Here is a 22,134-nt window from a genome sequence, read left to right on the forward strand (position 1 = left end):
ATAATATCTGTCATAAGTCTAACTGTTTTGTCCCACTATTCGTAGAATCAGTATGATGTGGGCTCCTAAAACAGTATTTGGTGATAAGGCGCTGGAGTATGTTGATAATTTTACGTACTTAAGGCCATATTTTAACTTCGAATCTAAGATGAAACAGACATAAAACGCCAATATAGATCTCTATGTATTAGAGGTAATGTTTTATGTAGGACATTTTCATACTGCTCCAAATCAATCAAATGTTTTTTGTTCAGATCATTGTTTTAACATGTACTGTTCTCCTTTATGGTCTAATCATTTTTAAAAAGATATCAACCGACTTAAAGTTTGTTATAATAATGCTTTCCTGAGGTTGTTGGGACATCCCAGATTTGTTAGTGCGAGGAATTTGTTTGTGGAAAATAATATTCCATCATTTTATGAATATTTGAGGATTTCGACTTACCAATTTCTTACAAGAATAATGAAAAGCGAAAACAGAATGTTAATTTGTATATATAAATATTTGTTGATGGATTCAAACATGTACTACAAATGGAGAGAGGCATTTATACCAATAGATAAAAGTTTTGGTCCTCTCTCCTTTATCTTTTTCTTTGTAATGTATTATACCATAATGGACAATTGTCTGAAATAAAAGTTGAATTGAATTGAAATTATACGTTTTATTATTATGCTCCGCCTCACTTCCAAAATCCATAGATTAAAATATGCAGTACTCTATTGTTGACCACTAGACTATTATTTTGTTTTGGTTGTATAGTCTGCCAATGCGTGACGTTTTTATAGTCTGCCAATGCGTGACGTTTTTATAGTCTGCCAATGCGTGACGTTTGTATAGTCTGCCAATGCGTGACGTTTTTATAGTCTGCCAATGCGTGACGTTTGTATAGTCTGCCAATGCGTGACATTTGTATAGTCTGCCAATGCGTGACGTTTGTATAGTCTGCCAATGCGTGACGTTTGTATAGTCTGCCAATGCGTGACGTTTTTATAGTCTGCCAATGCGTGACGTTTGTATAGTCTGCCAATGCGTGACATTTGTATAGTCTGCCAATGCGTGGCGTTTTTATAGTCTGCCAATGCGTGACGTTTGTATATTCTACCAATGCGTGACGTTTTTATAGTCTGCGCCAATGCGTGACGTTTGAATAGTCTGCCAATGCGTGACGTTTTTATAGTCTGCCAATGCGTGACGTTTTTATAGTCTGCCAATGCGTGACGTTTTTATAGTCTGCCAATGCGTGACGTTTTTATAGTCTGCCAATGCGTGACGTTTTTATTGCTTACAATTTTGATTTTGTTTTGTTACTACACAGGCTTGTTTATAAAGATGATACTAAACGGTTAACTACATTTTTGAACAGAAATCAAAGGTAATTATAACAGTTTTCATCCTAGAAATTATGAAATAACAATCCATTCTAAACCGCTGTTGGTTTCGATTGAATAAAATAAAAATAAAAATAAAATTACACAATGCTCAGCAATTTGAATATAATCATTACGATACACTGCGATGTTATTGTGCTCATTGAATGACGTCACTTGATGGGAAGTTGATCGTTGTATTTTATTTTGTGTTGTTTATATTCATTTTATAATTATTGATTGTTTCACCGTATTTTGAGAGCTGAGATTGATTCTATCTAGTGTATAAACTCGTATAAAATAAATAAAAGGACCGAACGTCTAGTAAGTATGCCTGAAATATGGAAAATAAAGCGGCATGCAGATATTGTCAGAATATTTTGTTTAATTCAGAGGATAGACACACATCGAAAAGAAAATTATATTATGAGTGTGAAAAACTGGCTTTGCGGTTTACAAAACAAAAAGTACACCGTCGTCCGGTAGATATAAATGTTTACATGTGGCGTAACAGCATTCTTAAAAAGTAATGCTATCAAGGTACTGTCTGACGTATAGGTGGCGCTATCTACTGTTATGATATGGATGAATGCTTCTGAATCTGCTGTGGCCTCCTGTGAGAACCGAACGTCAGAAGCGGCTCAGTCAGGCGGTGATTTGACGTTTGCACTCTTGCTTGCACTCTAGCCTAGCCCTAGGTCTAGCGATTTATTTTCAAAATGGCAGAGGAAGAGAATTTCTACATACAACTGTCACCAAAACCTACAAGATTTGAACCAGTCACAAAAGTGTCAAATGTATTTTTTGATGAAGCTAAACGCCAGGTAAGAAGAAATGTATACACGGCACGGCGGCACGGGACGTCACGTCTTTTTCAGTGTAGCCAGCCAGGCTAGGCTAGCCTAGTGGGCCTGGCCCTAGGCTAGCTAGCTAGTAGGCTATAGTTTTAGTAGTAGTAAGTAGAGAGTAGGCTGGCGCCCAAACTGGGACCTGTCCTGTGGATGATGGGACCCTACCATCTAATAAATAAGTAAACCAAGGCTAGTTTAATAATAGTTTACCAAGGACCTTGGGTGGATTGCTATAAAACAGTCTTAACTGATGGTCTTAACTCCCCGATTAAAGCCGGCTTTATCAGATAGACGGTCTTATTAATAAAGCCACTCCTGATAGACCATTGCTATAAAACAGTCTTGGATAAGACCGCGTAAAGTAACAAATTGAGGGCGTACTTTGCGCGTAGAATACCAAATAAGGTAATGTTCGTCACGCTTGTTCAATTCACAATCATAACAGTACGTACATTTCTACGCGAGAAAATCCATTCTAGGCCTAGGCCTATATAAGAATAAAATCACCGTTATTATTTGATTTAACACTTAAAACTCGTTTAATTGGTTGTAAAAGCAACAAAAAGAGAGGTTTAAGACTGTTTTAAGACTCCTTCGAGTAGGCTTTAATTTTAAAGACCGTTTACAGGTCAGACCGCGGTATAGCAATGGTCTATAAATAAAGACTACTTGCTACGTCACGAATTATAGCCGGCTAAGCGCTAAGACCGTTTATAGACCGCTTATAGCAATCCGCCCCTTGACATTTTTAGTAGCGACCTCTATGGTTTGATGTATTTTTCTAAAATATTATAGCGCCCTCTATTATCTGGACATGATTTTGTAAAAGTTGGTCTGACACAACATACATAGGCTTAGTTACTAGACGATAGGTTCAGTGGGCAAACCAAGGCCTATCATAATATTATTGATAAACTAATAATATAATGCAACCTAATATTATTGATAAATTAATAATACTATTATTAGTTTTTGTATACGAACATTTTGTCTGAATAACCCAACAATCAATGTTTTTTTAGGTGTTTGCGGTGCGTTCAGGTGGAGCCACAGGAGTAGTTGTCAAAGGTCCAGATGATAAAACCAGCACAAGTTTTAGGTACGGTACTGTAATTCACTTTTTTTTTCTTTTGACCATTTTGTTTCAAACATTGTGTCACTGCTAGGAAAAAATTGGCTCGTTCTTAGTTTTTTCTTGTTAGCTTTCCTTTGAATATTGTTGTTTTTTAACGGCCAATACAGTAGGTTTAATTTTATGGTAACTATATTTATTATTGGTGATTTTTTAAACCAATTTCAGAATGGAAGACAAAGGAACCGTGCTGTCAATTAAGTTTTCACCAGATATGAATATTCTAGCAGTTCAAAGGTCACCCAGGACTGTGGTAAGAAGTAGAATAACATTGAATTTAAAGCTCTGTCTACACTATCAAACTAGTTTGATAAGGAAAAGTGTGATGTGCCTAAATAATGTTATTGATATGCCCAGATATTATAGTGATATGACATCATCATCACATCCATATGTGAGCAAATTTTTTTGTCACATAAAGTTTGATAGTGTAGAAAGGGTTTAAAACTGTTCTAAAATTCAACTCTTCTCTGCTATATATCCAGTATGCTATATATCTGCTACATATCCAGTATGCTATATATCTGCTATATATCCAGTAATGTTGTTCAGAATGATATAGCATAACATTGTCTGTAATTGTTGTTTACTAATTGACATCTATTACATAACATCCAAATAAATAATCATTAATAAAATATATTTACTTTCATCAACAGGAATTTATAAATTATGTTGATTCCAAAGTGGACAATGTTGAATATTCTCAAAGTTGTAAGGTAAAGTTTTTTTTTATTTTATTGTTAATTTTTCTAGCAAAGCAGACAATGGAGGCTGGTGTGAAAATAACATATTTATGTATATTTATCAATTCTGTAATAAGTGTATAAAGTAAAATAAAGAGTATATGTTTACTTATTTTGTATACTTTAAAGATGTATTGTCCCCCTAAAAAATTAATTCTTACAATTTTTTTTTAATATGCCATTTTAATGTCACCAAATAGTTATCCACTTTGACCAAAAATTGGAAAGAAAAAAAAAACATTTACCTAAAAAAATGGAATTTAAAGCAAAACATTGTCCAATTGGCTGCCAGCCGATGGGTTTTTGGTTGAATTCAGCCATTTATTTTGTAATTTTATAAGTGAAAACATAAATTTTTTCCATTTTTTTTTCTACAGAAATGATTAACTTTATTAAAGCTACAAAATAATCTATTCAAAGGCTGATTTTATTAATCTTTATTTTTCATGTTTTTGGGGGGAAAATACATCTTAATGTTATAATATATATATATATGTAGTGTATATTAATATTAGTATTAATAATAATATTTTAGACAGTATACATTGCATACAGTATAACTGAAAGTATTTCTAACAATATAGTACTATTTTAAATGTATAAGTATTGGTCTTTTACTATGTTCTTATAGGGTAAAAATACAAGAATTATTGGTTACAACTGGACTAATGAAAATGAAATTGTTTTTATCACGGACCATGGGATAGAACTTTACCAGGTAGATTTTATACTTTTAAAGCATACTGTAATTTTGATAATTTTACTAAATTAATGAACACAATTTGTTATTATATTAATGTGTCTATTTTATAATGTTTTATTTGTGTTGTTTAAAAAAAAAATATCTGCATTAAGGATAAAAAGTAACCTGAACCTAGAATCACACTGCTGACAGCAGGTGCCCTACCAATATACCATTGTTATTTTGATGGTATAATGTATGTATCAATTTGCTGTGTACTTGATAGGTGTACCCTGAGAAGAAGAGTCTTAAGTCGCTGAAAAGTTTTAGTTTATCTGTAAATTGGTTTGTTTATTTGGTAAGTACTTTTTTTTATTGTTTGGTTTTCATTATCATTACATTTGTAATATTGTTGTTGTAAATTGTTTAGTTAGCATTGTAATTTGGTTTTAGTAAATTGTTCATGTAGAACGCACCTTCATATCAAAGTGTGCCACTGTTACAAAAGTGTATGTTCAAATAATTATTATTCTTGTTTCTAAACCAACATATACATGAATATTGGAGCCTGTCCAACAAAGTATAGAGCATAGATGATATCTTTTATATAAAGTTTAATATTATTTATTAAACTATTTTTTTACAGGCAGAAAGCAGTCTTCTGCTGTTATCATCTTCTCCTCTTGGTAACATCTTTAATCCATTTCTATTCAAGGTTTGTTGCTAAAGAGTAGTTTACAGTATGGTAATCCTGAAAAAAAAAGATGAAATCATAGATTTTGCATTTTAGCCTTTATTAGAAAATTTTTGAGAATTTTTTCAGAGTTACGATACTTTAATTAGTGGCTATTTTAGTTTTTATTGCTATTATGTTTTATATTTTAATTTTCATTTTTAAATATACTAATGTTTGTCCAGTCTAAAACTTTTGTTTAGTATGTTAATTTATTTCATACGTTGTGTTTTTACAGCAAGGTGCAAACATAGTAAAGTTGCCCAAGTTTGAAGTGGATCTTCCAGTTATAACCAAGCCACCCAAATTATCATTATTAGAGAGAGACGTTTCTATAGGCAATATGTAAGTGATTATATATCATATCTAAGGCTCTGTCCACACTATCAAACTTTATGTGACAAAAAAAATGTGATTTTAGTTTTATTTATTTATTTTTATTTATTCAAATTTCTGCCATACACAATACAAAGAAGACAAAACAAGTATAAAAGGCAAGAAAAGACCAAACAGGTGCCAAACACCTATGTGATGTGATCATATATGGACATGATGATGTCATATCACTACCATATTTGGGCACATCACACTTTTTTTGCCAAACTAGTTTGATAGACAGAGCTTTACACAGTTTAAATCTAAGAAATGAAATTTACTGTTATTTATACAAGTTATAAATACAGATAGAATATAAAAACTTTAATTGTAATGCCGTTTACTTATATTTTAGTTATGGTATACTGTACATCATTGTACTGAGACATCAGCCACGAGGACCAGGCAACAAAGGAGCAGAGGTTGTCCTCTATCAATTACAAAAGTAAGTCTCTTTTTAATACTGAATATCAATCTTTATATCGTTTTAGCTCTGTAATATAAATTTTCTCTGTATACAGTCCATGTTTGTTTTATCTAGATTTCAATACAATATCAAAATATTTTATATAATCTTTTAACCTCTGTCTGTGTAATATCACTTAAATATTCATTGATAAATAGATAGATAGACATATATACTGTAACCTTCACCATATTGTTTATCATTGCAATAAAAGTGGGTTGCCCCCACAAAAAAGAAAAAAAAAAGTAAGTCTTTTAATACTTGATTTTATTTATTTGTTTTACCTGTACAGGCAAGGTTCAATTCAGATCCTTCATCATTGTAATTGTTTAATGTATTTGTAATTTTCTAGGGAATCTCCCGCAAAGAAGACAGATGTTCTTCGGCTGGATATGAGTGGAAGGTTTGCTGTTAATGTTGTTGTAAGTGTTCTTTTTATAATATTTATGTAGGTAAATCAAATTTGTCATTCATTTATTTATCTATTTTGGTCTGCGCATATGTATCGTTATTTTTTATTTATTTTTTTCTTTTTATAGGACAACTTAGTGGTTGTACACCACCAGGCATCAAAGGTAGGAGTTTTATTTTATGGTTACAAAATATTTTAATCCGATATTAAAAAAACTTATTTGAGTTACATAAGAATAAAGTAACTTCAAATATGGAACAGGATATCATATTCAATGTTTGGATTGAAATATTATAATGATTATTGTTGATTATTATACAGTAGTACCCCTATTAACAACCAAACAAAGTTTACCCTTAACAGGGGTTAGTCTTAGTGTTCAAACATATATTTCCTTTGTTTATTTCATCGGAAAATGTCCCTTCTATTAAAGTGTCACAAAAGAGGGATTCTAATATATTAAATAGTGATTTATGAACATATTTTAGCAAATAATTGATGATAAATACTAAACATTATTCACTATTTAAATTTGCTTTTTAGACTTCATTGATCTTTGACATCAAACTGCCCACACCAGAATGTGATAATTATGTCAACTACCATTACCCTGTGTTAGCCCCTCTACCAATCAAACCATTCACGTTACGTGTGGCTGGCGTTCCTACTGCTTCACTACCTGATGCTACTCAAGTCAACTGTGAATTATGTATCCTTACAGTAGAACCTGTGTGGAGACTCCTTTAGCACTTGGACAAAGTGTCACAGAAATAGTGGTAGAATAGGGGTTGGTCGTAGTGTTAAATTGTTAAATCATTCCTTTCACAGGAAAGTGTCCTTTTAGTAGGGTTGTCCCCTGAATAGTAGTGTCTACCCACTGTATCCCAACTTTTTTTCCCAACTCTGTTTTTTTTAAAATAGTACTGCAATCCAAATTTGCCTGCAAATATAAGTAGAACCCCTCCTCAGGCTCCTCTGGGTCAGTATTATTAAGGGGACCAAGAAACAAATGACCCCTCCTCAGGCTCCTCTGGGACAGTATTATTAAGGGGACCAAGAAACAAATGGCCCCTCCTCAGGCTCCTCTGGGTCAGTATTATTAAGGGGACCAAGAAACAAATGACCCCTCCTCAGGCTCCTCTGGGTCAGTATTATTAAGGGGACCAAGAAACAAATGACCCCTCCTCAGGCTCCTCTGGGACAGTATTATTAAGGGGACCAAGAAACAAATGACCCCTCCTCAGGCTCCTCTGGGACAGTATTATTAAGGGGACCAAGAAACAAATGGCCCCTCCTCAGGCTCCTCTGGGTCAGTATTATTAAGGGGACCAAGAAACAAATGACCCCTCCTCAGGCTCCTCTGGGACAGTATTATTAAGGGGACCAAGAAACAAATGGCCCCTCCTCAGGCTCCTCTGGGACAGTATTATTAAGGGGACCAAGAAACAAATGACCCCTCCTCAGGCTCCTCTGGGACAGTATTATTAAGGGGACCAAGAAACAAATGGCCCCTCCTCAGGCTCCTCTGGGTCAGTATTATTAAGGGGACCAAGAAACAAATGACCCCTCCTCAGGCTCTTCTGGGTCAGTATTATTAAGGGGACCAAGAAACCAATGAGAGACAGTGTTTTAACACTAAAGCTAACCAATATTTAATGGTCACATTCCACTTAAAGATGTATTGTTCCCCTGAAAAAATAATTCTTAACACAATTTTTGTTGAATATGCCATTTTAATGTAACATAATATGTATCCACTTTGACCAAAAATTGGATCAGAAAAAAAAATGTATTTACCTGAAAAAACTGTAGTTTAAAGCAAACAATTATCAAATTGGCTGCCAACCAATGGTTTATGATTGAATTTAACCATTTATTTTGTCATTTTGTAAGTGAACAAATTTTTGTTTTCGTTTTTTTACTATGTAAGTGATTAACTTGATTAAAACTACAAAATAACTAATTCAAAGTCTGATTTAATTAATCTTCATTTTTCATGTTTTTGGGGGACAATACATCTTTAATAGGGAGTTATACTATACATTTTGGAGAAAGAGATTACATGATTAAAAACTATCATAGATAAAACTTTTATCTGCTTTTAATTTAAAATTTACATTTCTTAACTGAATACAAGATTCTCCCAATTGGGTTGTGTTCCAGCCTAACATAATCATAGATGCTAAGCTAGGCTGTTTATGGCATGTTTGTCTAAAACTTGAACCTCTAGTCACCATGATTCCAGACAAAGTAAGTCGCTCCTTGTTTTCTACAGTATCAGTAATACAGTATCGTACTTTACAAATCAAAAAGTAACTTTAGTCACAAAATTACATTATTTATTTTTGGTTGAATGAAAACTAAATTTATTTATAAACGTTGTATATATAAATATGCATTTTCTGTATAGTAATTTTATTACTTATTTTTATATCTTTAGTGCCGCTTGATTGATTTTCTTCTTCTACGTACTGAATGTAAATCTGTTATTTTGAGAGTCTGTCGACAGGGTAAGTAAAAGGTCAAGTTATTATTTCATGAGGAGTGAGTGGCCGAGCGGTTAAGACAGTGGAACCGTAATTACGTAGCCATAATATCGCCAAGGGTTCGAGACGCGCTCGCTCCATGGTTCTGATGGTAGAACCAGTCTTCTCGAATAAGGACTATAAACCGTAGGTCGAGTGTACACATCTGGCTCATTTGCAATTTAAAAAACCTAGTACATCTTTCGAGACGAGTAGGGAGTTACCCCGGTGTACTGGTTCACACACAGCCACTGTCACAAACTCTTGCAGAACAGTGTTAGACTGAAGGGGCTATCCAGTATAAAGAATAAATAAATAAAAAAAAATTGCTGTACAATTCATATTCTGAGGACACATCATCATCATCAGGCATCCTTCAGTCAAAATTGACTATGGAGACAACATTGGAGAGAATTTCATCCGTTATCCAGTGAGTCTGTGTGAGTTCCAGTAGCTGATCTAGCTTTTCTTTTCAGATACCTCTCTTCACTTTCCATACGATATCTTTCTTCGCTGTGTACAAGCCCAGCCTTAATACAGTCTTTCCATGATTTTCGGTCATCAGCCTAATAACATACATAATACACATATGAAAAATGATGGACAAAAGCAGCTAATGCAAAATACATCGCTGTAACTCAAATGAGCCAGCTACCACTCAACTACAGCGCCAGAGATTGGCTCAATTCCATGCTACTGCTAGGACTAACTCTTTCTTGTCTCTCAACAGCTCTTGTACCAGGTCAGCAGTGTAACTTGGCAACTATTGCAAGAATATTTGATAAACTCAACCAGGTATACAGGAACTATTTAGAATTGGAACAAAATGCTCAGCAGGTAGGTTCGGACATCAACCTTTCTCTCCCCTGTTGGTGCACTCAAATGTGGTTAACCTTACCTGTAGCTAGTTGCTCTCCCTCAAATCCCCTCCCCTCCTCTCCTAACCTTTCTCTCCCCTCCCAACATTTTCTCTCCCCTTCTTGAAGCTCACAAGCAAATGTCTGTACACAATTTATCACCCAACTTTTTTCAATTGTACCTCATTGTGGTTAACCTGACCTGTAGCTAGTTACTCTTATCCTCTAATATTAACTATTTTTGTAGGCATTTGATGGTAGTGTATCTCGTAGTTCCTACAAACGACCCACCAGAGGCCAAGCTGTAATTGATCAGTCAGAAATGTATACACATGTCTTTTCTGTATTTGATGATACGAAGGTAAATATTGAGAAATATGTCAACATCTTTAATCAAAATAAAGCATGTTTTAACATGAAAGCCTGAAGTCAGTAAATCAGAAATTACAGTATACTCTAATGCACTGTACTTAGTGTGTGCCCAAATGTATTTTCAATGTTTTTACTTTCTGTGTTGGAAAAAAGAATGAAATCAAGCCGTCCTATAATATAAAATGATATTTGTAACTTGCATACGTATAAAATTATTAATATTCTTGAGAGAAGCTTAAAGGTAGGTAGGTAGGTAGATGCGTTTAAATTAATACCATTATGAATTGATCTGTAGGATATTAAATACAAGTTTGTTGTTGCTGTACTTGTGGAATACATGAGGTCTTTAAATAACCTGCAAATTCCTGTTCAGGTATGTTATACACAATATTGTTAGAAACATTGTAGAACATATAAGTGATTATGTTGACCATGTAATATAAGTGATTATGTTGACTATGTAATATAAGTGATTATGTTGACTATGTAATATAAGTGATTATGTTGACCATGTAATATAAGTGATTATGTTGACTATGTAATATAAGTGATTATGTTGACCATGTAATATAAGTGATTATGTTGACTATGTAATATAAGTGATTATGTTGACCACGCAAAAAAGTCAACACCTAAATCATTCTATTGATCTTAAACTTTTATCTAGTTTTATATTTATTTAATTTTATTTAATCTACTTTATTTACTTTTTTCTCAAGTATAGTACTTGCTTTGTTTGCACAATATAGTATCCACAATTTTTTAAGTTATCGTCCTTAATTTTTGGTCGTAAATAAGTATATATTTGTTATTATATCACTTGCACTAATGAAGGGCTACTATTGCCCGAGGGCTCTGCTAATTTTTCTGGCTGTTTTGTAGTTTTTTGCTTATTTTATTTTGTATCTCCATTGAGATCCAGCCACTGATACCAACAGCATTGTCATTATTTTTTAAGTAATTTGCCTTTGGATGTATATATATATTGTATATCGATATATTGGTAATGTCGCAATTGCTTATTATCTGTAATAATAAATAGCAGGCTTGCATGTTCTCTTTATTCTGCCTTTCTCTTAAGTGTTTTGCTTAATACTATTTTCTTCTCCAAATTATCTTCTTCAGCATTATCTTTATGAGTTAGTCATCAACACACTTGTGCAGAACAATCGTTTTTATCAGTTACACCAGTTCTTGCAGTACCATGTGTTAAGTGATTCCAAACCTATAGCATGTTTGCTGTTATCATTGGAAGCCGTCTATCCCCCTGCTTATCAACTAGCCCTTGACATGCTTAAGGTAACAGTTGTTTTGCTAAAGCGTGGTTCCCACTAGAACGCAATGCAACGTAATGCAGCGACGTATCGACTGAAGGTTGCGTTACGTTGCGTCGCTAGTGAGAACCATGCTTTACATAAAAGTTATGCATTAAGACATTTGTTTTTATCTAAATAATTTTTGACTGAAATCTACTGTACTCCACACTCCGGAGCGTTGACACCTTTTTTAAGTGTGTGCCCCAGTGTTGGATCTTCGGAGTTTTGCTAGACAATATAAAGGGGTACTAAAAAACATACAGATTTAAGTGAAAAGATTTAAAAGAAAATATATTTTATAAATTGTGGTTTAGTTGTGTTGCATTTGAAGAAATTTAGTGGTTTACAAAATTGTTTGTCAAATATGGGTAATGATTTATTGAATTGTGGTTTATCTTAGCATACACTTTGTGTGGTTCCAATGACTCATCATCAGTACTATTTCTCATTCGTCCGTGGTATTTAAAAAAAACCTGAAAAATAAAGATTATTAAAATCAGACTTTAAATAGGCCATTTTGCAGTTATTTACTTCTTTAAAAAAAAAAGTAATCATTTCATTTATAAAAAGCGAAATTAAGCGGTTAATTTTAACCAAAAAACATTGTATGACAATTTAAGTATTTGTGGCTTTAAATCACAGTTTTTCAGGTAAATCATTTTTTTTTTCGCCCCAGTTTTTGGTCAAAGTGAATAACTACTGTATTACGTGCCATTAAAATTGATTTATTTTATTTATTTATTTAACAACATATTTATACAGGATTATACACAATCAAGTAGAAATATACTTGTTTTACTTTGTGGTCCTGTCGACAAAAACGGATACAAATTTAAATACTTATACAATTAATAATAATAATAATAACAATAAAAAATATAAACTGGAAGTTAAATGTTATGAAAAGAAATAAGATCTGTATCTGCTGGCAAGTCATTCCATATTTTTCCGCCTGCAACTTTAAAAGACGAATCCATTTTGCTACGGGTATAATGAGGTATAACAATATTTAAATTATCTACTCCACGCGTTGAATGGGTGTGTACATTCCCAATAAAATTCCATATTCAACAAACAATTGAAAATTGCATTTAAGCATCAACACACAAGCCTTACAATACTAGTACTGTACTATTTTTTTAATAGAGAGTTACCACTGCAAACGAAGAAATTATCGAGGTCTTGCTTTCGAAGAACCATTTACTACAAGCAATACGATTTCTACGGACAGTTGGTCTAGTTGAAGGCGCTTCTGCCAGAAAGTTTCTAGAAGCAGCGTTAAATACAGGGGATAACAGTGTGTTTTACACCGTATTCAAATTCTTCGAACAACGCAACATAAAGATGAGGGGAAATGCAAAATTTATGGCAGGTAACTTATGAATTTAAAGAGATTTATACATTATCTTATTCTCATAGAGTTATAATAATAGAGAGAAGCCCAACACAGCTCAACAAGTGAGAAAGTATCAATTATTACTGCATCAATCAATCAGATACGCCAGTTTGAAGTGCATCACTACGCCTGGGTTGCAGCAGGCAGTGATTTTTTACCATGAACGATCCTCTCCAGTTGTAATACTCATATGCGTTTTATGTAGTCGTTAATAAAGAATATATCTTCTTTTTAAACATGTAACATTCATGATTTTTTTTTAATGTATAGCTCTGTCTAAACTATCAAACTAGTTTGACCAAAAAGGTGTTATGTGCCCAAATATATGACATTATCTTTTCCAAATATGGGCACGTCACATTTTCTTGTCCCATAAAGTTTGATAGTGTAGTTAATTACTGAAAACAATATAGTAGTCCTCTTCTAAAACAAACATTGTATATTTTTTGATAAATACAAATACAACAAAACAATACAAAGGATACAATTCTTCGTATTGTAATTTATTTGTAACTTTTTAATAAATGCAATGAACTTTTTTTTTTCTGATAGGTGAACATTGTGAAAAATATGTGAAACAAATGGAAGCCATATATGGAATTAAATCAATAGTAGTCAGCAGCTGAAAATAAGAAGCCATATGTGGAAGATGAGAGTGAGCATAACGTGAGTATGGTTAAACGCCGAAACATCAATCCAGTGTTAGTAAGTAGAGCTGTTCACCTGGGTCATACGGAATCTACAGTTGCAATAGATTTTGAAGTGAATGAAGTTTGTATATAAAGGACCAAATATCTGTATATGGAAATAAATGGGGTTTTCTCATTCTTAATTGAGTCACTAAAGTTTGTAATCTGATTTGCATACATTTTGCAAATGAGTCGGAACTGTGTTTTATTCTAAACCTAGTCTGCTTCCTTTAATTTACATAATTGTATATCAAAGAATTCATGTCATATCATACTAAGCTTATGCAATATTCTCTGTGGTAGGGTGGCCAATTCCATGGTGATTGTAGGCCTACTTATCAGCGACAGGAACTGGGATCTTTATATGTTAGTCAAGTATCCTAATTACTCGACTACCGCAATCTCTATTATTACTCGACATAAGTAGATAGTAAATATTATTGTTAATGTTTATCGTATTATATTAATAAATAGATATAATTTGATGTACTATATATTACTGAAGTAAGCCTATAATGCAAGTAATACAGTTGTCTTCAAGATTAAAATAGCCGTACTGCGATTACAACACAACGTATGGATTATTCGCTTGTCAACTCGCTACAACGTCCTTGCGTCCTAGTGGGAACCAAGCTTAAGAGAGCGTTACTCAAGCCCTGTCGTTTTCCATCAACCATCCCCCCTCCCCCTCGACATTTGAATTAACAAGGCCAACAGCCATAAGTCGCGTACTAAAACGCATAGTGATACCGGACCGACAGACAGACCGACATAGTAAACTATAGAGTCGCGTCCACGCGACTAAAAATGATCACTATTTCCAAATGACATTTAAAAGAATGAAGAAACATTAGCATTTCACATAGATATTTATTTTAAATTTTGTGTGCCAATATTGTACAGCGAATTTATATATTCCTATTATATTATGCCAGATTTAATCGTTAATTTGTCAATAAAAATATAGTAAAACATATTGAAACAATGATGTAAAATCACTTCATTATATCTTAAATCTCTATACGTGAACAGCCAATTTTCAGCTGACTTTTCCGCCCAACTAAGGAAACCCATCACCCAATTGAAGATAATGACAGCGTGTTGAGATTTCGACCATGTTAAACTCCAAATATATCATTAGTTATCAATTAAATTGTTTATTTTTAACCTATCATATAATAAACCTTTCCCACTTTAATCTTCAAACGATCCCTTACATTCTAACCGTGTTCACACGGGGTCGTCTAATTTCGAACGAAAGCAATTAGCATCTTTCTGTACAGTCTCCGCTCGTGTTCACACGACGGAATCGTCTAGTTTCGGACTAAGGCAATTAGCATCTTTTTGTAGTCACCGCTCGTGTCATCTTTGATCCACTCGGACATCGGTTTGCCGTACATGCGCAAAAACTCCATTTTGGCTGTGCCGAGATCAATCTGAAAGTATTGATAGAAAGCGAAATTGAATCAATATGAGAATAATAACATGACTCACAAAGTCATGCTTTTGAAGAAGATAACTTTACTGTTTTTAAACGTTGTTTTATACTGTTCCTCGTGACGTGTTGTGCTTGAAAAATGCAAAGCAAAAACATGCACGGACAATCACATGATATTCTGAAACTAAATATATAAAATACGTTATCTTCCCCAACCAATACGCACATTTGAAATAAATATTATGATCGAACGCATAACCCCCGCGTCTCGGACCCAATATTTCCGACACTTCTGAAGGAGCCCAGTTCCCTTGACCAAAAATACTAAATAATAAAATGTACCTCAGCGCGAGAGACAATACAACGGATCAGCTGCTGGTCCTTGGTTCCTGCACCTTGCATTGCGTCACGGATCCGTTTGGCGAAGTACGCGGGCGTATTACGCGCACATCCAACTAAAAATGGAGAAAAAGATATTTAAAAATAATATTCGAGTTATTAATAATCATCGTCTTCGTCACTTATGATCATTGAATCTCTAAATCAATGATCGAGTGAGTTTTGACTTAATATTAGTAAAAGATAAATATTTTGGCACGTATAGCGTTTCATACGTATACTACTTAAGCTTGTAAACTCGGGATGTATTGCAGGACAAAATTCGAAACGCTGACTCAGTGGTGGACTAACATAAAAAATACTATAATATGTATGAATGGATGTATGGAGCGCTGTCGTCATTATATCCGTATCAATTGTCAATATTGTCGCAATCGCAAATCATCGTTATTGAGTCAGTAATGGTTTAATCATCTTTGTCACATTATTTTTTCTCATTATGTCGACATTGTAAACAGTCGGTTCTAGCGTACTTCGTCGGAATGACAACTTCAACATTGACTTCGATAGGTGCGAATAATAGTATGATTAGCTTACTGATGGCTAGGAATCCATCCTCTAAATCGCCAGATGTTTCACTCTTAATTGCTTCTTCTATTGTCTTCTTAGATATCTGAAACCCAAATAATAAGTAACGACTGTCACAAAGCATAGTAACTATCAGTGTATCCGTTACTATCAGTATTACAAGAAGATTAAAATACTCACTCGTGAAAAACAAAAACCAAACAATTCGTTAGTTTCTAAACGATCAGAGATAGTATATTCCAACACTAAAGCTCTGTCTACACTATCAAACTAGTTTGACAAAAAAAGTGTGATGTGCTCAAATATGGTAGTAATATGACATCAATATGTCCTTATATAAGCATATCACATTTGTTTGTCACAAGAAGTTTTGAGCTTAACACGAAACCTACCTTGTCATAAGCATCGAATGTAGCTCTTAGTTGGGCAAAGCTTCTTGTTGCTAAGACACGCAGTATTTCAGATTCGTCCGTCCCCCATTTTGCTTCCCCAGCCTAAATGGTGTAAAGAAATCATCATCATTGATATAATTATTATTTTAATTAACCACTTTTATATTTAGTAAATGTCAGTAAACATTCAGTAAACCTGTTCTGCACCATGTTGTACAACTATGGCATTGGTACATCTTCACAACATAGTCATCTTTACCCTTTCTCCAAATATTGAAATGGTGTTATTGTTTTGGGGGTTGAAATTGTTGAAATGATAATGAAGACGGTAACCAATTATTGTTTATTTTTGTTTTGTATACCTTGTAAATGGCGTTGGCGTCCGCATTAGCTTTGCCCTCGTCGACGGTGGGGCTTTCATCTCTCGCAGCCTAAAATAAAAATATCATAATTTATTTCATGTAGGCCTGTTTTAAGAATGCTAAAACTCAAACATGTTAAATCTGTATGGTTTCAACAATGTTAAGCACTTAATAACAGTCCTCCTACCCAATGTTAAGTTGTGTCTATACTATCAAACTTTGTGACAAAAGTGATGTGCCCATATATGGACATGATGATGTCATATAACTACCATATTTGGTAACATCGCTACCATATTTGGGCACATCACACAAGTTTGATAGTGTAGACGAGCTTTAGTTTAGCAAACTGTTCGACATTAGCTGTTGGATTGTTCCGTTAGATATAACAACCATAACACAAACCTGGCAACATGAAACCATAAGACGTTTAAAGTGACCGCTAGTCTCACTCATTAGATCCTTTTCCAAATCCCGTTTAAATTCTGCAAAATAATTTACACAAAAACAATTTACTAATGCATGCGTCTGATAAAGCTTTTAACACAAATTACAAATATTCGACCATATTAATATATTATGTTATTCATTTATTGTGAATAATTTATTAGACTATTTTGTGTCAACTATTATTGAGGCTTCTAAAAATTGTCCTGGATAATGGGGTTTAGTGTCAAAGATAGATTTATTCTAAAGCTCTGTCTACACTATCAAACTTTGTAACAAAAAACGTGATGTGCCCATATATGGACATGATGATGTCATATCACTACCATATTTGTTCATATCACTACCATATTTGGGCACATCACATTTTTTTGTTACCACATCCTGATTGAGAAGTAAGCCTGTTTACCTTTCTTGTAAGCTTCCTTTATGCTTTTGATTTCCTTTAAAAGAAAAAGATAAAATTAGCAAACTTTTAAACGTAAGTAAATAAAAGTCAATATGGAGGATATGATTATACTGTATGTTATAAATTACAAATTACCTGGTTGGTTCGTGTACACATTATCTCCAGTATAGCTTTCTCGTCAGTTCCAGCACCCTTGAAATAAATAACATTAAATGCTACCGGTACTTAGTATGACATTAGTTTCCAATGCTTTTGCCTATTAGGCCTACTACTAATGTTTTAATTCCCTATAGAGTTTGTATTATGTGTACACAATGAATTAGTTTTTAATAGCCTTATCACTCATTATATATTGCGAGCAATCATAGATCATTCGTTAAAAAGTTCATTAACATTTTCGCTATTTAAGACTGCTTTGACAAAACACTTTCACATGATTGTAATCATTTAAGTAGTTTTATATCAGCTGCTGCTTTTACGGAATTTTCGAAAGCTTCTCTAACTTTCGTAAGTCCTTGATTGACACTGACATTATGATATTAATGTTGGGTTATTTTCTTTTGTTGTTGGCTCATATAATATCTTAGTTTATTCTGTATTAACTGTACTTGAGTGAGTGCATAATCTGCTCTAGCCTATTCTCGCACTCATGATTAGGACTATACAAAATACATTAGGAATTTCAATATTTTGTCACAATTAGCGTGCTATACCTTCATAGCTCCTCGTAGAGACTTGGCGTCGTAAAACGCCGGTTTATCGAGCAGTGCTATTACAACATCCTCGTACTTTCCACCCAGCTCACTTTTCAGATCCTTTAAGAGGTCCTAAAATCAAAAGCAATCAGATTATGATTGATTTATATACCAGTAAAACGTGGTTCCCACTAGAAGGAAACGCAACGTAACGCAGCGACGTATCGACGCAAAGTGCTTTATTGCGTAATCACAAGTGAGAACCTACGACACACTCAGTGCTGCAAACATCGCAGGTTTGATTCCACGCAGGCGGAGACGAACACAATTATTAGAAGGACATTTTCTTATGTTGTGTAGGTTTCGTTACGTTGCGTCGCTAATGGGAACCTTTATTACGACATACCTTGTACATACATGTATCACCACTTTTCTTGCAAGACCATACTTTAGTAGTGTATTAAGGTCGGACGTTTTACTTGTAGTATACCGAATAACGTTTTATTACAAGTCATAACTATTAATGTTTTATTATAAAGCTCTAGTATTAGAACGCAACAAAACATGCACTGAAAGTAGAGCAGTTTTGTTATTCATAGCCTTGACGAAACAGGGACACTCGTTTCTGGATCTATGCTCAGCAGGCCTATGATACAGCTTCCCTCTTTACAGACCGTGTTTCCTTATATTAACTACTACCGTACCTCTTAAAGGCCAATTTACACAGACGAGCGGTAACGGTAAGCGGAAAACCGCGTAGCTTGTCATCTAATCTGTATCTAATCCAGAGCGGAAACCGCCCGTCCGCTCCGCGTTTTGTGACGTAAATGGTCATAAGTAATAATATAGATTTTATATTGTACTACCGTTACCGCTCGTCTGTGTAAGATAGCCTTAAAGCTACAGTGCACACTATAATGTTCGAAACGAGAGACGGTGCTGTTTTGTTAAATAATGAAAAACATTACGATGAATTTGGCCTTTGGCGACGCGTCGTCTTCCGTTCCGTGAAACGGACTAGGATGAGCGTGATAACTATAGTACAGAATTCTAATCTATTAAGCCTACAGTAATACAAGTTATATTAGTCATGTGCCCCTATTATTGAGTATTGTAATTCAAACTATCATGTGACCACTTTCATTCTCTTAATGTTGTTCAGAGGTGAGAAATGTCACGTGAAATGTCTTGGAATGTAGCTCCAATTATTCCAAAAGAAAAAAATAAAACTTAAAAAGAAAGTAAATCTTACATCTTTCAATATTGTTTACCATTGTTTAATTATTATAGTGGTTTTTTTTTGGGGGGTGGGCGGGTTTCTTTTTTTACCTTTCCGTATGAGGTTTTGAAGTGAATCACAATTTCCTGTCTCTGAGCGTTTGATCTGAACGCCAGTATATCGGTAATCGCCTGTTCGTCCGTTCCTTAAAAAAATGTTGCGGAGAATTATTATGTTTTGTTACGTGTTCAACATTGAATAGTAGGCCTATTCCTTGTTTTAGTTAGTCAGACATGCCTTACCGTGATATCTTTATAGCATGTACAGTTCATTCAAACGAAAACAATTTTTATTTAAAAAACCGAACAATCTATAAATAAAACTAAAACGAACAATCTATAAATAAAACCAAAAGAAATACCAACAATCTATATAATTAAAAGAAAAACGAACGATCTATATAAATAAAAGAAAAACGAACGATCTATATAAATAAAAGAAAAACGAACGATCTATATAAATAAAAGAAAAACGAACGATCTATATAAATAAAAGAAAAACGAACGATCTATATAAATAAAAGAAAAACGAACGATCTATATAAATAAAACTAAATGAAAAAACTACTAATCTATATAAAACTACAACACGTGACGTGAACCAGGCACTTACGGACGGAAAGAAAATGCAAAATCAATTTAATAATAGTAAATAATTTCGTGCAAAAAAATTCCCATAAAACAACTGCACCGTATACATTATGTATATCACTATACCCTATACAAAAATAGGGCTGTAGAGAAGTATGACCATTACTTAATGCATGACACATTACCAGCTGACTAACCTAATCCCTTCATTGCTTTCCGTAATGCACCACAGTCCGCTTCCTTGTCAAAGCCAGCATAGCTGCTTACAGTTCCCTTTAAATAAACATGAAATAAATGTTAAAACTCCTCATATTTCAGTATGTTATTGCATGAAGAAATTCTCTTCCATGACCCCAGTGTCATTTATTTTATTAAATATCTACAAAATGGTTTTTTTTTTTGAATGACAATTAAAATGTTACTAATTATTCTCGTTTAAAATAGTTGTTTTTTTTTTGTTGGAAAGATTTGACATTTTGCTTCAGGTGTTACTTTATATTAAAGACCTCAAAAGAATGTTCACTCCATTTAGTTCAACTCAGAGGAATATTGTAGGTATAGGTCAATGGCTTAGGTTAGGCCTACTGTAGACAGTTCTAAGCCAGTAGTTTTGGCAAATGCACTCCTCCAGATAACTACCTCGGGATAACTAACCACGAAGGAGTGAACAAAACCTTTATTTATTTAGACGAGATGGCTTTGAATGTAGGCCTAAAGGTGGTGAGGCTCGTCTGATCTGTGCAAGAGATCAGAATAAAATCAGTGCATCACTATGCCAGGTATTGTGTCTTTTTTTAGCAATAGATAAGTGATTTCCAGTTGAATACATGTGGTCACAATAGTACGGTCTTGTTCAATACATTATTTAACTTTAAGCTCTGTTATGTGGGTGTACTGAATAATACTGTCGTATTGTAGTAGCAATTGGTTTAGAGAAAATTACAAGGACACATAGAACTAACGGAAGGTAGTGGAAAGTTTACGCACCATGACCGAAATCTGTAGATATTTTTTCTGGACACGCCCTTTTCTTAATACAGTTTTTATCCGATAGGCCTAATGTAATATGTTTTAAAGTGTAATGCATTTACTATAATGTGGACCTAATTTTGAACAACTGAAGTAGGCCTACTTTTTTTTTAACATGAAAATAATCCATGAATTTTACAGAAGTCTAATCTAATGTCACGTACACAAACCAGCTTGCAGATTTTCAGTAAATTTAAGTAATGAGTTTAAATAATAGTATTAGGATAACGACGTCCATATGGGCCGTATTATATGGCAATTGTGTTATTTTAATGCATATTAAGTCTACATTAAAAGACCTTACGGTTATATGATTGTATTTGGTAATTGCAGCGGTTAACTTGACAGGAATGTTTGTATCTTTTCTTCCATTTGTCAAATCCACAGCCAAGTTAGAACCCGCTAAATACTAAACACTCTTCTGCCATATCAAACAGTTATCTTATAAACTTATTAATAAGTACCTACCTGACCTCTTGATGCCATTTTTAGCTCTAGCAGTCTTTGACAATTTTTCACTGGTATAACTACTTTGGCTCGTCACCAACTGAATGACAGTCGTTTGTATTATATCTCCACAACCCTTCCTCGAATCAGGCGAGTCCATTTCGTAAATGGGGAGTTTTAAATTCTTGTCAATTAA

General features: G+C 33.7%; 2 protein-coding genes across 2 annotated transcripts; one reads left to right on the plus strand and one right to left on the minus strand.

The window, feature by feature from the left end:
* Positions 1 to 2,031: 2,031 nt before the first annotated feature.
* Positions 2,032 to 14,446, plus strand: LOC140063153 (regulator of MON1-CCZ1 complex-like). Its single transcript, XM_072109609.1, has 20 exons — positions 2,032 to 2,195; positions 3,245 to 3,321; positions 3,523 to 3,607; positions 4,014 to 4,073; positions 4,732 to 4,818; positions 5,069 to 5,140; positions 5,429 to 5,497; positions 5,754 to 5,860; positions 6,246 to 6,335; positions 6,709 to 6,778; positions 6,896 to 6,931; positions 7,312 to 7,477; positions 8,906 to 9,018; positions 9,209 to 9,278; positions 10,024 to 10,130; positions 10,398 to 10,511; positions 10,818 to 10,895; positions 11,648 to 11,821; positions 12,985 to 13,210; positions 13,787 to 14,446. Exons 1-20 carry the CDS (start codon positions 2,091 to 2,093, stop codon positions 13,858 to 13,860), a joined length of 1,980 nt encoding a protein of 659 aa, XP_071965710.1. The 5' UTR covers positions 2,032 to 2,090; the 3' UTR covers positions 13,861 to 14,446.
* A 327-nt stretch (positions 14,447 to 14,773) lies between these two features.
* Positions 14,774 to 22,061, minus strand: LOC140063155 (annexin A7-like). The gene is made up of 12 exons (XM_072109612.1): positions 21,960 to 22,061; positions 20,660 to 20,735; positions 19,923 to 20,017; positions 18,612 to 18,725; positions 18,034 to 18,090; positions 17,899 to 17,932; positions 17,448 to 17,527; positions 17,043 to 17,111; positions 16,681 to 16,782; positions 16,298 to 16,373; positions 15,704 to 15,816; positions 14,774 to 15,359 (listed from the first exon to the last, which is right to left on the minus strand). The coding sequence occupies exons 1-12, from the start codon at positions 21,975 to 21,977 to the stop codon at positions 15,237 to 15,239; spliced, it is 957 nt and encodes a 318-aa protein (XP_071965713.1). The 5' UTR covers positions 21,978 to 22,061; the 3' UTR covers positions 14,774 to 15,236.
* Between the last annotated feature and the right edge of the window lie 73 nt (positions 22,062 to 22,134).

Source organism: Antedon mediterranea, chromosome 11, assembly GCF_964355755.1.
Source record: "Antedon mediterranea chromosome 11, ecAntMedi1.1, whole genome shotgun sequence".
Taxonomy (NCBI): domain Eukaryota; kingdom Metazoa; phylum Echinodermata; class Crinoidea; order Comatulida; family Antedonidae; genus Antedon; species Antedon mediterranea.